Source organism: Myotis yumanensis, unplaced genomic scaffold (assembly GCF_028538775.1).
Source record: "Myotis yumanensis isolate MYYU_CA2020_CCGP unplaced genomic scaffold, mMyoYum1.0.hap1 SCAF_2, whole genome shotgun sequence".
NCBI lineage: Eukaryota > Metazoa > Chordata > Mammalia > Chiroptera > Vespertilionidae > Myotis > Myotis yumanensis.
In genome coordinates this window covers 42,006,018-42,023,209 of record NW_027223753.1, presented here as the reverse complement: position 1 = coordinate 42,023,209, position 17,192 = coordinate 42,006,018, and the positions used below count along the sequence as shown (strand labels likewise).

General features: G+C 41.4%; 1 protein-coding gene across 5 annotated transcripts in view; it reads right to left on the bottom strand.

Annotated features, from left to right (window-relative positions):
• FGGY (FGGY carbohydrate kinase domain containing) overlaps window positions 1-17,192 on the bottom strand; it is a 402,080-nt gene that overhangs the window by 318,319 nt on the left and 66,569 nt on the right. For all 5 annotated transcript variants that reach the window (XM_070405226.1, XM_070405225.1, XM_070405229.1 and 2 more), the window contains exon 5: window positions 10,791-10,879. In XM_070405226.1, coding sequence (XP_070261327.1) covers window positions 10,791-10,879 — 89 coding nt within the window. The remainder of the gene's footprint in view (window positions 1-10,790; window positions 10,880-17,192) is intronic.

Genomic DNA, 17,192 nt, shown 5'->3' with positions numbered 1-17,192 from the left:
TACCGTGCAGTAGAAGCCAGTGGGAGGTTTTAGCCATGTTGCTTCATTTTCTCCATAGAGCAAACCCATGTAGTGTTGGCCCTCCTCCTCCAACCACAAGAGGAAACTGGGATTGAGAGTAATAGAATGACTTACCCAAATTCACCCAGCCGGTAAGTGGGAGAGCAATACTTTGAGCTAAAAACTGTTTGGCAATAGCCCTTATATGGATTTGAATAGTTAAATAAATGTGTAGCTAACTACTGCTAGACTAGATAGAGGATACCTCTTAGGTGCTCCATTAATGTATACACAAGGAATAAGCAAACGAGTGAGTGAATGAATGATGGAATTTGTGAGGTACAATTGCTTCAAACTATCTACTCCGTCCTCCACCAGCTCCCCCGCCTCCTTGTCACTATCATAGAAGGATTATAAATTAGTTTCTGGGATATTGGTCAATGGGATTTACTGAAAACTTGTCTTTTTACCTGCCCATTATTAATTATCCCTTTCTTTTTAGCAGTAAGAAAAACCCATTGTATTCAGGTAGCAATGTATCCAGCTAAAAGCATATTTTACCAAGTCTCCATTCCAGTGAGGGAGGAACATAAACCTAAGTGTTGGCCAATAATATACAAGCAGGAGTATTATGCAGATCCTCTAAGGCAGTGGTCGGCAAACTGCGGCTCGCGAGCCACATGCGGCTCTTTGGCCCCTTGAGTGTGGCTCTTCCACAAAATACCGCGCACATACAGTGCGATTGAAACTTCATGAAACTGCGCATGGGCCACGGAGTTTCGATCTCACTGTACATGCGCACCCGCACATGGTATTTTGTGGTATTTTGTGGTATTTTGTGGAAGAGCCACATTCAAGGGGCCAAAGAGCCGCATGTAGCTCGCGAGCCGCAGTTTGCCGACCACAGCTCTAAGGTTTTTAAAAGAAGGCTGACTCAGATGTATGGTACATCCTTTTTTTTTGCACTTCCCCACATTCCTTCTTCCAGCAACATGAAATGTGGACTTGATAATGGTTCCAGCAACCATCCTGGAGTATAAGGTGACCTTGAGAACGGAAGTCAGGGCTTTAGATGGTGACATTAAAATGTCAAAAAAGCTAATGTCCTTGATGATGTCATAGACTATCAGAGTTGCCTAAGACGCCATATAACTAGATTTATTTACAGAAGAGAATGAACCCTTATGTGTTTAAGCTTCTATTATTTTGCATTTTCTATTATTTCTATGATTCATCAGTGACGAGACAAGGACCATATTTCTTCTATAGAAACTAAAAGTACTCTTTTTTCCAAAAACAAGGGTAAAGAAAATCTAATATTTATAAGTCACTTCTCAGCACTATTAAATATACTAAAAAAATAGGCAAATGTGAGAGAATAACTATATCATTCTTCCTAGAAGTGTTTTTATTTCATTGTTCTGAGAAATCATCCCTCAGTACAACCAGAAAACAATGCAAATCAAGTAACTTTAACATAATCATATTGGGAATAATGGATCCCCGCCCCCCCCGCCCCCACCCAGAACTCTTAGTTTCCCACTGATCCCCACTACCTGGGGAATCCTTATCAAGTTTCAACCTAGATCTGGCCAAAAATTGTTACCTCTACAATGATCTAAATCTGATCAATTTTAGTTTCATTCAATAGACTTCTAACATCAAAATATCAAGTCTTACACCACAATGACAATGTACTTTACAACTACAAGGATCATTTTAATTTTTTTAAGAGGGAAAATACGTGTTGGTGAGGATGTGGAGAAAATGGAGCCTTCGCACACTGCTGGTGGGAATGTAAAGTTGAGCAACCACTGTGGAAAAGCTGGCAGTTCCTCAGAAGCCTAAAGGTAGATCTGCCATATGACCCAGCAATTCCACTCCTATTCAGAGATCTAAAAGGACTGCAAGAAGAGGTGATTAAAAGAGATACTTATAGATCAATGTTCACTGTACCATTATTCACAACAGTCAAAAGGAAGAAATAACCCAAGTACCCATTGTGGGTCCATCAACAGAAGAATGGAAAAGCAACATGCAGTATCTGAATACAATGGAATATTACCCATAAAATGATGACAATACTGACACATACAACACAGATGAATCTTGAAAATATTATGCTAAGTCCAATAAACCAGACACAAAAGGACAAATATTACTCTATTTATATGAAGTGTCTAGAATAGATTGTACAATCGTGGTAGTAGGAAGTAGATTAGAGGTTAACAGGCACTGGGAGAAGGGAGGCATGGGGAAGTATTACATAATGGTTACAGAGTTTCTGTTTGGGGTGAAGAGGAAGTTTTGGAAAGAGAGAGTGGTAATAACTGTTCAACACTATGAATGTAATTAATGTCCCTGAATTGTACACTAAACAATAGTTAAAATGGTAAATTTTATGCTATATATATTTTACTACAACTTATAAAAATAATGTAATATGTATATCAAAACCATTAAACTGTATACTTTAAATGGGTGCATTACAGAATATGTGAAATATCTATAATAATAAAAGCATAATCTGCAAATAGACCAAATGGCCAAACAGCAGAATGACCGTCCGGATGACCACGCTATGACATCCACTGGTGCCAGGCCAGCCAAGGCGGGTGCAATGCGATCGGTCAGGGGGCCACTGCCATCGCCCACAGGATCGCCCAGCAGAGGGAGGCCCAGGCCACCAGTCAGGCGGTGGGAAGGGGGGTGGTGATTGATCGCAGCACTCGGCCAGGTAGGGGAGGCCTACCTCTTTGGGACTATCAATTGCGAGGCTCCACGATGGATCACCCTGAAGAGGGAGGCCCAGGCTACCTGACTGTTGGGTTACAGCGGGTGGGCCTCTACGGGGCGATTGATCACAGGGCTCCCAGACTGCGAGAGGGTGCAGGCCGGGTTGACGGCCCTCCCCTCCCGCCGGTGCATGAATTTTGTGAACCAGGCCTCTAGTATCTCAATAAAGCTGTTGTTTTTTTAAAATCAGATATGCAACTGAATAAGACATGTCACCAGAGGCAGATGTTACAGTGAAAGTATCGCCACCCTTCTCCCCTTCCTACTAATACCTCAACTCGTGGAGGATCAGACTCCACCCACCTACTCTCGCCACTCAGAGGAAGCATGACTTTGCACCCCTTCCCCTTACTGGGTTTTCTCCAAGGAGATAAGGGAAATTCATCTGATCTCTGAGACTCTGAAATATATTAAGCCACATTTTAAGGATCACTGTGTTAAAGATAATTAATGCCTAGAACAACATCAAGCCTATTCCTTCATTTTCTATGCCCAAATGCAACCAACGTGCCTTGGCTTCAGGTAGGCACACCTGAGCAGGGTCTGCATTCCCGTGGCTGATTCAGCTATTGGACTTGAGATCTAGTTGACATATCTGGACTTCCATGCCCTATATAGAGAGTGTCCCCAGAAAATGAATATACACTTTAAAGCTGAGAGCTCAATTTTGAAAATGAAATGTATTTTAATAAACCCTGACTTCATATTTATTCAAAGTGTGTGTATACTTTGGAGGAACACCCTAAATGTACACATAAACCTGAACATACTGGTTTAGCCTCCCTTCTGAGCTGTATCATCCATCCAGTATATGAGAAATTCTATACATTAGAAGTTAAAGAACATTTTCTAAGACAATGCTTATTCTTCATTTAGCTAATATGCTTTGTATGTAGTCTCTATGAGTCAGGACCCCAATGGCAAGGACATGTGAGTGGCACTTTAAACACTTAAGAATACCTGTTGGGGGTTTAAATAATGAGTATTAATGTTAAATGTCCTACGTGTAATAATGGCATTGTGATTATACAGCAGAATGTCATACTCTTTGGTGATTGATCATATTGCAAAATTTAAGAGGGAAGTATGTGATGTTTGCAATTCATTTACAAATGGTTCAGCAAAATAAACACATGCTTGCATATTTGAGAGCACAAATGTAACAAAATGTTAATAACTGATGAATGTAGATAAAGGATATGGTTCTCAATATACCATTCTCTCAACTTTTCTGTAGATTTAAAAATTTTTCAAAACACCTGGGGAAAATACTAAAACAATAATAAAAAATATTGAGATCTCACCAATATTTAAGGAAACACTTAAACCCAATATAAATATTAGTAATTGACATAAATAGGTAAGTGACATATTACTAATTGACATATTAGTAATTGACACTAATTGACATAAGTGGTTGATGAATATAAGAAAAATTACATTTAATACTAAAAATGGAAATTAAAATACAAGCTTTAGCCTAAAAATCTGGCATAATTGGCACATACACTGACATAGGATTGAATGTTATACAGGTATCAAAAATATATTTTCAGGTAATATTTATTGATATAAAAACACATAATATATTAAGTAAAATATAAGTTGTACAAATTTACAATTTAAAAATTCTAAAAAAAACAACAACAGTAAAATAAAAGTCTAAATCATGATACTAGTTTTTGAAATCCTGAAGATTAGGTTTGGAAAATGACAACAGGCCTGGAGCAATAATCTGACCATTTAGCGGGTAGTTTAGCAGATAACCATGAAAAAAATAATAATACAATAGTATGCCTTATAAACCTAAAACCCAGAGAACCACACAAACCAGAAAAATAATTGCTATTTTAAAAGGGATTACCTTTCTAAAACAATCAATTAACATATTTAACATAGAAGATAGAATATTTACTAAGAACTTGCACAGAATTGTATATTGTAGTGGAGAAAAAAAAAGGAAAGGGAAGATAAATACATCATATAAAGAAATACGAGAAAAAATAAAACTGAGATTCCAGAAATTCCGCCCTGTTTTCCCATATGCCATAGAAACATCTCAGAAATTCTAACATGTAACTTCTAAAGAGAACTTGCCAAAGCATTCTTGTACATAAGGAACCTGGTCTTTTAGTCCAAAGCAATAAAAATAAATGAGTTGAGAATAGACAAATCTCCCACACAGAATAATTCAAAATAATGTAAGGATACTCTGACCTCAAGGAGGTGAAGCAGAATCCCCTACTCAATAAGTGCAGGCTGTGCATAATGACTTCCTTCCAAATAATAGGCTATAGAAGGGGAAGAGGAGTAACTTTACAGTGGAGACCTGACCAATATCTCAGCCATGTGATCAAGGTCAACATCAGCAAGTCATACTAATAATATAGACCCTTGTTGTGATAATGAGAATGATCTTCATCAGAGAATGGTCTTCCTCCAAAAACACATACTACCTAAGTCTCCTCATGAGAAAAACATTAGACCAATCGCCACAGAGGGACATGCTGCAACATACATGACAAGTACTCCTCAAAACTATCACAGACACCAAAAACAAAGAAAGTTGAGAAACTGCCACAGTCAAGAAGAGTGTAAGGAGACATGACTAAGTGTACATGGTATCCTGGATAGAATCCTGGAACAGATAAAGGCATTAGAAAAAAACTAAAGAAGTGTGAATAAAGCATGGAATTTACTTAATGACAATATAACAATATTTGTTCATCAATTGTGACAAATGTATCATGCTAACTTTAGATGTGAATGATAGGGGAAGTTGGGTATCCAGTATACAGAAACTCTCTTCTACTGTCTTCACACATTTTCTGTAATTCTAAAACTGTTTTAAAATAAAAAGTCTATTTGAAATTGTAACTGAATTTAATAGGACACGCTTTTAAATAATTTACAGAATGTCATCAACCCTTGATAATCTATGAGAAATCTCTCTCAGGCCCAGTTTTAGAAAGAGTTCACTTTTTCTGAACAGCAATCAGGTTCTTATCTGTGCACTCAGTTCATCTTGATTATATTCTAGTCTTTGGTTTGTCCGCTGGAAAGCCTGGAAACAAACCTATTAGTAATTATGAAGAACTGGGATAGTTTCTATAATGCTCTTAGTTTCATCTTAGTCATTCTTTCAGTTTTTTCACTTCTTTGTGTGGTTTCGTGTGTGTATGTGTGTGTGTGTGTGTGTGTGTGTGTGTGTGTTTTAATGTATTTTTATTGATTTCAGAGAGGAAGTAAGAGGAAGTAAGAGGGAGAGATAGAAACATCAATGATGAGAGAAAATCACTGATCAGCTGCCCTGCACTGGGGATCGAGCCCACAACCCAGGCATGTGCCCTGGTTCATGGGTTGATGCTCAAACACTGAGCCACACTGGCCAGGCTCCATTGTGGGGTTTTTTTTTTAAAAAAAATTAACACTTTTTAAATCTCATTTTATTACCAGTCACTTCAAATCTCCTTAGGGCGAAGACTTACATACACATATGAATATGTTTTTGTCTGATTATACAAAATTTCATTATTCAAATTTCTGACTTCCCATTTCTCATGTTACCAAAATTCTGGACAGTTTCCCCACTCAACAGCTAGAATATGGCTAATTATTAAAACATTCAGCTTCAGTTCTCAAACTGCAAAATGGTAACACCACCACCTGCTTTAACTGATGGTTTCAGGGCTAATGGGATGCACATTTGATAATATGCCTATTACAGATAAAATGCACGCAATAAATGATAATTACCATTATTAGTAGTATTAACAAAAATAGCAATAATTATTTTCATTAATATAATAAAAAGAATGGAGCTGAATTACAAATTAATCATAAGCCAGGTGGTGATTTTCTCATGACTCAGATAAACAAGAGTAGCTGCCATATTTTGAAGGTTGAGAACAATAACTAAAGGGGGGTGGGGAAACCCAAGAAGGGGAGGGGAGCAAAACAGATAAGAAGAGGTGGGGACTTCTTACCTCCTGTCACTGCCAAAAACAAGTCTGAAAGCTCTAAGACAGGTGAAATCCAATCACTTTTTAGCCTTAACTCCACTAGAATAATAAAAAACACCCTCTAGCCTTTTTGGCACACATTGCCCCAAAGCCTCCCAAAACAATCACAGTAAGAGCCAAATAAACACCAAATCTGAAACTCTTCTTGGCCCAACAGATGCCAAGTTCATACTAGTACTTTACTGCCCAAAAGTTTTTGTATGTGTTATTTTTTTTTTCATTCAACTTCAGACCTTCCCTCATCTTCCTTATTCTACAAGAGAAGACGAAGGGAATTTTCATGAAAAGAACCACACATTCTTTCAATAGTATGTGCTGCACCTTTCGTCTACAGTCTCTCTAAGACCCTTGATAACCCTGAATGGACGTCCCCATGAGGACTGAGGCTCAGGGAACGGGGGAGAGAGGGAAATAAGTAATTTGCTCCGGGTTCCTACAAACGGTCCACAGAAAGACAGACACTAACCCAGGTCAGTCTGACTACAAAGGTTTCCCTCTTGCCACTATGCCAGAAACTTAATGCAAAGACTCCCTGTCAAAATCGATAGAAAAGGGGAACAAAATAAAATAGCTAACTCCTTCAAAAAATCTCTCAACACTGGATTGGAAGTTTTCCTGTTACCTCGCTCAATCTATAACTAAACCCATGGAGTGGGTGCTGTCATTATCCAATTATACAATCGAGAAAGTTCAGAGGGGTTACCGGTTTCACCCTGTTGGTGCAGGCTGAAATAGAGAAGGGAGAAAGAACGGGAGACAAAGGGAACAACGGGAGAGAAAGACAGAAATGAGAGATAGGTGTGCCAGGGACAGGGCAGCCACCTTTGCAAGAGGAACTCGGTGCCTGGCGCCCAAGGCCCACGGGCTCTGCTCCAGAAGATCCTGTAGGGGGGGCCTCTGAAGGTACCCACAAGTACGTAAGTACAGGGCAAGGGGCAAGGAGAGGAGGACTGCAAATCTGTACTAATAAAAACAGAATGAGTCACCAGTGTCAAAGCCAATTTGAAAAAAAGGCAGGGATGACTGGACAGCCAATAAATCATTTCTGTGCATTAGCTCTCAGCTTGCTCGGGGTTGGAGACCGTCATGAGAAGGGTTGGAAGCTCCCAGCATGTTCTGATAGGTCAACAGGAGATCTCCATTTTCATTTCTACAAATTCATTAAACTTATTATTAATTGCATGTATATTCTGTTAGGCAATGTTGTCCAAAATTACCTGATCATATAACCACCTGGGGCCCTTGTTAAACAAAATTCCCAGGTACCTTATGGAGATTCTTATTCTATATGTAGGCTCCAAACTGGAAGCTTTGGGCCCTGGCCAGGTAGCTCTGTTAGAGCCTCCTCTTGATACACCAAGATTGCAGGTTCAATCCCCCATTAGGGCACATACAAGAGTCAACCAATGAGTGTATAAATAAGTGAAACAATAAATTAATGTTTCTCTCTCTCTCTCTCTCTCTTTTCCCATCCCTCTCTTCTTCCCTTCTTCCCTCCTCCTTTCCTCTCTCAATATTTAAAAAAACACACACAAAATAAACTGGAAGCCACCGCATTTAAATCTACCTGAGCCGGAGCTAGCTTCCAAAAGCCTACTGTTTAGACCAGCCGTGGGCAAACTACGGCCCGCGGGCCGGATCCGGCCTGTTTGAAATGAATAAAACTAAAAAAAAAAAAAAAAAGACCGTACCCTTTTATGTAATGATGTTTACTTTGAATTTATATTAGTTCACACAAACACTCCATCCATGCTTTTGTTCCGGCCCTCCGGTCCAGTTTAAGAACCCATTGTGGCCCTCGAGTCAAAAAGTTTGCCCACCCCCGGACTTTAGACTATCCAGCACCATCACAGAGAACTGGGGAGCAAGTCAACACTAGAAGAGAATGAAAGTAATGTCCTACTCCATCTGTAATTGTATTTCTGAGTCCTCAAGTTCTGCAGGACAGGGGCATTGCCGATACCCACACTATAAGTACTGCTTTGACTAAATAGATCCATTTAGTTAAAATAATGAAAACAACTCTTTCACTACAGCACAAAGGTAAAAAAACACACACACAAAAAAAAACCTACAGAAAGGTCCTTCTGGGACTAACCTCAGACAATTAATTTCACACCAAGAACAGGAATGTCCAAGATGACATCTTCACCCACACGCCGGCCTCCCCATTGGTGATATCGGTGTCACAGTGACTAATTGTACCTTCTGGGGTAACATTCAGATCATTCCTCAAGAGTGTTCTCGCCCCAAGGGGTGAGTGCCTGGGGTTTACTGAAGCCATTTGTACATGCATGTGGATCCCCACTACCCTGAGACCTTAGACAAACGATCATGGCATTGGTGGTAGGGGAGGATAACCCAGTGAAAAATGATGCGCCTGTGAAACATATCCTCTTCTATCTCCTTTCTGGAAGCCCCTGCTGCTGAACCACCACGTTCTTATCAACTCCCTATGAGAAAAGGTCCAAAGCGTAAAAAATGAGACAAATATAAAGAGCACTTCGAAAACGGGGCTCCTGTTCCCAGCGTCCCTTGAGTTTGAATAAAAAGAAAAACGGGAAGTTAGCCCTTTCTGAATGAGCTGACTTTAAGATACAACACCTGCCTCTGCAAAGATACGTATTTATACAGGTTTCTCTGTCCTCTGGGAATGGATCCTCTTCCTCAGAGATTTGCTCAATACAGATTCTACATCATTTTCAAGATGAGAAGACCCCTCCCCGCCCTGAGGCTCCCCCTTGTGCATCCCCTGAAATCTGAGGTCAGAATGACAACAGGTGTGTATACTTTAAGATTGCCTGTCAAACCTGCTCATGTATATCCATATGTACATATGGAGATCCATGCACACATCCACTCTTAATAATAGCAGCCACAATTTCACACTCAATGAGTATTCTTTCAGTTGTCTTTGCCATGTAGCACATACTTATGTATAATATTCATACTTTTTGAGAGATTATTGTTGACTTCAACATATATATACCTCTACACTCTGCAATGATTCAGGTACATTAATATAAAAAGCAAAATAGGTTCATTAGACACCCATTCAGCTTCCTTAAAAAACAGTATAACTATGCAATGTGTAAGATGGGTATTAGACTTATTGGGATGATGACTTCATATATATATATATATATATATATATATATATATATATATATATATGCCTAAGCAACCATTCGACCATTAGCTATGACACACACTGACCACTAGGAGGCAGATGCTCAATGCACAGACATGGAAACATGGAACAGACTGATGAATCTCAGAAGGAAGGGGGGAGGGAGAAGGGCGGAAAGAGATTAAACAAAGATCTTATATGCACACTAGGGGCCCAGTGCACAGATTAGTGAACTGGTGGAGTCCCTCAACCTGGCCTGTGGGGATCGGGCCAAATCCGCGCACCATGCCTCCAACATCCCCTGAGGGGTCCCAGATTGTGAGAGGGTGCAGGCCAGGCTGAAGGACCTCACCAGTGCACAAATCTGTGCACCAGGCCTCTGGTAGGTTTATAAATGTCTAACACTATGTTGTACACATGAAACTAATATAATATTGCGTATCAACTGTAATTGAAAAATTTTAAAAAACATATTAAAAAATATATATCTCTTGCCTTATTTTTAGGGGCCAAAAAATATATTTTCCTTTTACTCATTATGTAAAAAGTACCTTTGGAAAAACAGTCACATTTCATAATGGACTGTCCATGTCTCTTTCAAATGGGTCCAATTTCAATGAATGGTCTTCACCTTGGATACCACATTCCGGGCCTCCTAGGAACAGTGGTGCTTGGGCATGTGCAGTGAAGGTGGAAGATGGATTCAAGATGTTTCAAGTATGCAAAATCGCATGCAGATGTACAAACAGTGTGTCTAGTCAAAGCGAGTTAAGAAAACAATACATATACAGACACCCGAGAATGGATGAGTGCAAATAAAACCTAACTTGTAATTAACATACCGTGCTGTGACACCTGTTGCCTTCCACGATAAGAAGTCTGGGAGATCAAAGAAATGTCCCGCCTTATCCCAGCAAGTCTCTCTCAAGTTCTGCCAAATAAAATATATATTAGAATCAATTACGGGCTCTTTTCTCTACCCCTCTCCTCTCAATAATGTCTCAAAATTTTCAAAACAAAAGCATAGCCAACAATGCCCAATAAAACATCTGTTCAGGGGCTGAGAGAGGAGGTGATGTAAAAGCAGTACCTATATAGGAAAGAAAAATTGGCGATTATTGATCCTTCCAAAAATGACCACAATTTCCCTTTTATCCCCCTTTGCCAACCTGGAGGGGTCGGAAACACACTCTGTGAAGGTGTGCAATCCATCTTCCCAGTGAAGGGCCAAAGGATATGCTGCAAGACATACAAGATTTCAAAGCTGAACAGCTGTATGCTGGGAAGAAAACCGCACTAAGAAATGAATGCATGAGACGAACATGTCCTGCCTGTGTAAAATTCTCCCCAGACCAACTGGTTCCAAATGATTCCTGCCGTCAAAGAACTTCCAATCTAAGCCAAGGAGAATGGCATGTAATGAAGTTATTATTGTAAGTTTTTAAAACATTTGTTTCTTCCAAGCTGCCAATGGGGTCAGTGTTTTTCTTGCCACTGGGGGTTTTCTTGCCACTGGGGACCCCACCTGGAACATTCATTCCTCACCCACCACCCCATACCCTCCCAGGGCCCATGTCACCCAGCCTCCTGGGGTTAACCCTGTCCATCCTTCCCTGGGGAGGCCTTCCAGGATCTTCTACTAGGCCAGGCCTGGCTCTTTATACCACCACGCGATTATGTGTGAATGTCATTCTTTCCTGCTGTACTTTAAGCTCCATGAGGTCAAGGACCTTGTCAATTTATTCACCAGGATGTCCCATGACTATCTTTCTCCTCCCCCTACACAGGACTGGACCCTTAGTTGTGAGGTACAAACTATGCTATTCCACTCCCCTTCTCTAGACCAGGATGGACATGTGACCTGAGCCAACCAGCTCTCTTCTCCCAGGAAGGGAGAATCAGGATCCAATGGAGTTAATTAACTTCTGCCTATGAATGAAACTGGAGGAGAGGTAAACTTGAAAACAGTAAGGTGGCCATCTCCTGTACCTGGAGAAGTAGAACTTTATAAAGAGAAGCGGAAAACAGACTAGAAGCAATAGCAAAGAAGGTTTCCTACCACCCAGGCACTGTCCATGCCTTGGTTTCAATGATCGCCTCCCCATCAGGCCACAAGAACAAAGACTGTATCATAAGCACATGGGGACTTGGGGACCCTGAGGGCAACAGTTCACAAGTTCAGAAGAGACACAGGCCAGTGTCTGCCAGAGGGTGACACATTGGAGGCACTCAATAAATAACTGTTGAGCAACCGAACTGCTCAGTTTCCCCTCCCCGTCTCTCAGGTGGAGAGGGCTTCAGAATTTACAACCAGATGTGGTGTCTCCTCAGAACAATACAGAAGCCCTGAGTGTTATCACATCCATTTCACAGACATACAGCTGGACTTTATGAATGTCTGCCCTCCAATTCTATGAGTTCTTTCTGTGTCCTCCTTCCCCAACACAACAACATGAACACAGGCATCTACGCATGGCAGAGAAACTGAATATTACCCCAGATACAGGGTTCCTTTAAAACAACAGGAACATCAAAAGGGTTCTGGTGGAAACAGCCCACTTTCTCTTCTTGTTGTTGTTTATTTCTTTAGGTTCCTAAGCATTTAGATAGAACTATCTAGAGAGGGCTAAACTTCTCTTTGAATATTCACATATGTTAATGCTAAGCAAAACAAAAAAACTTGAAGTTGACTAAATATGCCTGAAACAACTATGAACTAGTGGTATCTTTATACACTAACAGATCACAATCAAGAAATGGTAGCCAATGAAGCTAGTATGTGAGTCAAGCTAGTGAAACTAGGATGCCTCCTGGTATTCCAACGAATCTCTTTCAACGTGCTTTGTGGCTTCCGTGATTGGTTCTCAAAGAAAAGAGGCTGCCTCCTCTGATGGGCTCCAGAAATCCAAGGCCAGTCACCAGAAACGGACCACTAAAGCCACTGCAGCAAAACCAGGGCCTCAAGCCAGAGCTGAGCAAACCTCCAAAACTCAGAAAACAACTGCTTCTGTTAGATCTGTGGGGTCATGAAAGATCACGCACAATGAGAGCTTTCAGCCTGTGGCCACACAGACAGCCACTGTGGACAGCAGCTCCCAAGCAGAACATCTCAGAGAGAACTTCAGGCCTCTTGCCAAAAAGACACACACTGAGGGCAGGAGGCACAAGGCAGCCGGGAGCATCATTTATTCCTGAGATCACGTCTGCTTCACTGATCAAAGCCAGGGACCCCAGTTCATCCTCTCTACAGGATGAGAAACCAAAACAACATCTTATTAGGAGTCTGAGGTCTAGAGGGCAAGACGACAATGGTCCCTGCTTTCGCTACAAGAGCAGCCTGGAGCTGAGCCAGCTGAGGGAAGGGCGAGTTTGTTGGGTGAGAGGCAATATCTCCAGAAGCTTGATCCCCTCACTCCAAGAGTCTGCCAGACCTCCTGTGAGGATCCCACGCTGTTCTCACATTGGGCCACCTGATTCACCAGTGCTTGCCCATCAAATGCCACTCTGGCCAAGGGCATATGAGCCCCGGTGGATGAATTTTTTAATCTAGTTCCATTGGGAAAATCTCTCCATCTCTTCCCTTCCCCAGTCAGTTCAGTCCCAGCCGAGGGCCTCAATCTTACTGAATTAATTCTGTCCTTGTAACCACTAGGCCTACATCTCAAGACACAGTGACTGCCCTCTTATATTCCCCACAGCATAGAATAGTGCTCCCATGTGCCTCGTCTCACCTGATTCTCAGAGGGATTCCGGGGTGTGCAGGCGATATATAATAGTCGCATACGGAGGATGCAGAAACTGTGGTTCCAATGACAAGGGCTTAGCCCAATGTCACACAGGACTGCCAGCTCTAAAGTGACATCCTCCCATTATGCCACAGTCACCACCACCCCAAGGCCCAGATCTGTCGGAGGATGGATTTTGGCCTTTGAGAAGGATCATGTAAGAAGCTACTGTCATTCTTTACAGAAGGAAAAATAAAAAATAAAAGCCCTCCCAAACACGTTTTTTACATATATATATTTTTTTTAATTTCAGAGATTTCACTTTCCATCCTGGGCAACTCACTTACCTTTTCTGTACCTAATAACAACCTGCCTACACACAGGGTGGGTGGGTTAGAGAGAGCATAGAGCAGGTCTCAACACACGCCAATGTTAGTGTATCCCATCACACAATAGCTAAGTCCAGTTCAAGCTAGTTGAGCTCTGTGCCAAATGGGGTAAGTCTAATCTCCAGCTACCAGGCAACTAACAGAAATGAGTCTTTTTAAGAAAAGAAAAAAAAAAAGACATCAGCCATGATTTGGGGTGTGTGACTTGGCAATAAGACTTCTGCATTCCAATAAAAATCCTTTGAGCAAGCAATCCCCCAGGCTTGAAAGCAACCAAAGGAACAACTCTTGACTTTTTTTTTTTTTAAATCATGTATTACTTCATAAAACAACAGCACTTCTTGGAAGGAGGCACTACCCAAAGCTCACACAGCTGCAGGTCTCAGCAGAGGGTAGAGGTAGGACAGCATATCCAAGACTCAAGGCCAGGCAGCAGCCACCCAGGCCTCAGGGCAGGGAGAAGTAGCACTCTCTCCACCCCCCTCACTGTGGTGTGTGAGGAGGCAGTGAGGTCTCTGGTGGCTTCTGGACATTGTGGGAACTTGTGTGAAAAATGAAGCAGATACTGCAAGGCATGTCGGGAGACACCAGGGTCTAGGAGCAGCTTGAGAAAGCAGGGATGACCAGTCCCAAAAGGGTCATCCAAGTATTTTGTTATTAATTGCAAAGGGATTCTATCTGGGCTGTCTGCTGTGGGCAGTGAATAAAAGGGAGGGAACAGAGCTCCCTAACTCCTCACCCAATAAATGATCCTGCCCAAACATTCCAAATACTCACGATGCTGTTCTCCAGCACAACAACCCATAAAAAATCAAAGCCTTATCCTCACTCTGCATTCAAGACTCCAAATTAGGGCACAGGCTGATGGTCCAGAGAGGAAAGCAGTATCAGGAAGAAACTTAATCCTTGAATATCGTTCTTAAAAGAAAAATGATGCGAAAAACATAAAGTGGGTCATAACCCCCAACCAGAAACTTCCCAGAGTGAATGAAACAATTGTGTGTTTCCAACTCCCATCCACAGAGAGAAAGATCTAGCACCGGACATATTGCAAGTCAGATAGACAGACACACTGAGAGGTTTGTGCTACTAAAGGCAGATATTTCTAAAAAATTAAACTCACCCCTCTGTTCCTTTGTTGAAAATGGTTCGACAGTTCCTCATGGCCTAAAACCACATTTTATCTCCTTGGCATGGTTCTCAGGACACTTAAGAACCTGGCTCCAACGTGGCCATTATTTTTATGAATTCTTCTGGATATATCTGCCGTCACCCCCTCCTAGCTCTCTCCACCCTGCTCTCACCTCATTTCTCTCACTTCCCCAAGTGCATTATGCATTTTTATATTCCCATGCCTCTATGGGAGCTAATGCCTCTACTTGGATTGACTTGCCCATCTTGCCCCAGACTTCTACCTTTGCTTCAAATCCAGTTCAAATGTCACCTTTCCAGTGAATCCCTCCATCCTTTGTTATATCTTAATCATATATTCATGTGCCTAAATGCACCTCAAAATGACAAACTCCTGAAGGGCAGAAGCCAGCTAGCTGACTCATGGGGAGAAAAATGCAAAAAGTTTCAAGAGGTATAAAGAAATTTAAAGTCAAACCCTTTTAAAGTCAAAGCGGAGCTGGAGAAAGATGTGCGCAAAGGAAAAGGTAATTCATTTAAGATGATGTATGACAATATGTAATGAGTCCAACACCACGGTTTGGGTGAGTCAGCCGTATAACTTTATCAAAATATTTTGAGTGTGGCCACATAGCTGCCTCTAATGAGTAATCACAGAGTTCAGAGGAGAGAAAGGACTTGGGGTCAGGGTGGCTAGAAAAGGCTTCATAGGGGAGAGATTTGAGCTGAAGCCAAAAGGTCAAGGAAAATAAATAGTCATGCTACTGTAGAAGAGTGGCACCCCAGAAACAAGAACCTGAACTGACAAGTTAAGGTTACCCCCATTAGAGGAGGATTTAACAGTACCATCATAGAATTTATTTGTAAAATAAGATAATTCCATAGTGTAATTTCAATGTTTTGATTTCCAAGAAGTGGATCTCTATACACATCTTCCCTCCCGTCACCACCTCCCCTAGAGCCCTTCTGTTATACAGAAAGGTAAATTTATAATCCACACGAGAGCGGATCTCCCAACCATAAAAATGTTATCACTGACAAGAAAACTGATCATATTCAGCAGAGCAGACTTGGCCCAGGAATGCGATACCACCACATGCATTAGGAGAACGAGGTTTTGGTATGTGGGCTCTAAGAACTTCGGAGTCAGGCAGACCTGAGTTTAATTATTGTCCTCACCACTTCCCAGCTGTGTAGCTTTAAGCAAATTAATTTCTCTAAGCTCCGGTTTCCTCAAATGCCCTATTACTAGCGTCTACCTCAAAGGGATATTGTGAGAATTAAATGCAATAATGTAGAGGGCCTGATAAGCCAATGAGTTTCACTCTAATTACTGCTACAGAGCTTCGTGTTTTTCAAAGCACTTTAACGTGCATGATCTCATCTGATCTGTATGATTCTTTAAGGCAGGGAGGACAAGAAATTATAAAACTCTCCTTGCACGTTAAGATACTATAATCCAGAAAGGAGCCACACCAGGACTGTCCCAAGGTCACACACGGAGAAGTGGAAAGACAGACTGAAATGCAGATCTCTGTGGGCCAGCCCAGTGCTACTCCATGTGCCTATCTCCCTAAAGCAGTGGTTCTCAACCTTCCTAATGCCGGGACCCTTTAATACAGTTCCTCATGTTGTGGTGACCCCAATTTCATTGTTACAAATTGAACGTAATTAAAGCATATTGATTAATCACAAAAACAATATGTAATTATATATGTGTTTTCCGATGGTCTTAGGCAACCTCTGTGAAAGGGTCGTTGGACCCCCAAAGGGGTCGCGACCCACAGGTTGAGAACCACTGCCCTAAAGCCTAACAAAATGCAGAAGGGGCAGGAGAAAAGGAGGTGTCATGTGACCTAGATAGCACCACTTCTTGTGGGCGGTATTGTCTATGAAAGGGAGGGAAGGAGGGGGGAAATGAGGAAGGAAGTGAAGAAGTCCTAATATGAAGGGAAGGCTTTGGGATGTAAAGTTTTAGAACAAACATGAAAAAAGTAGA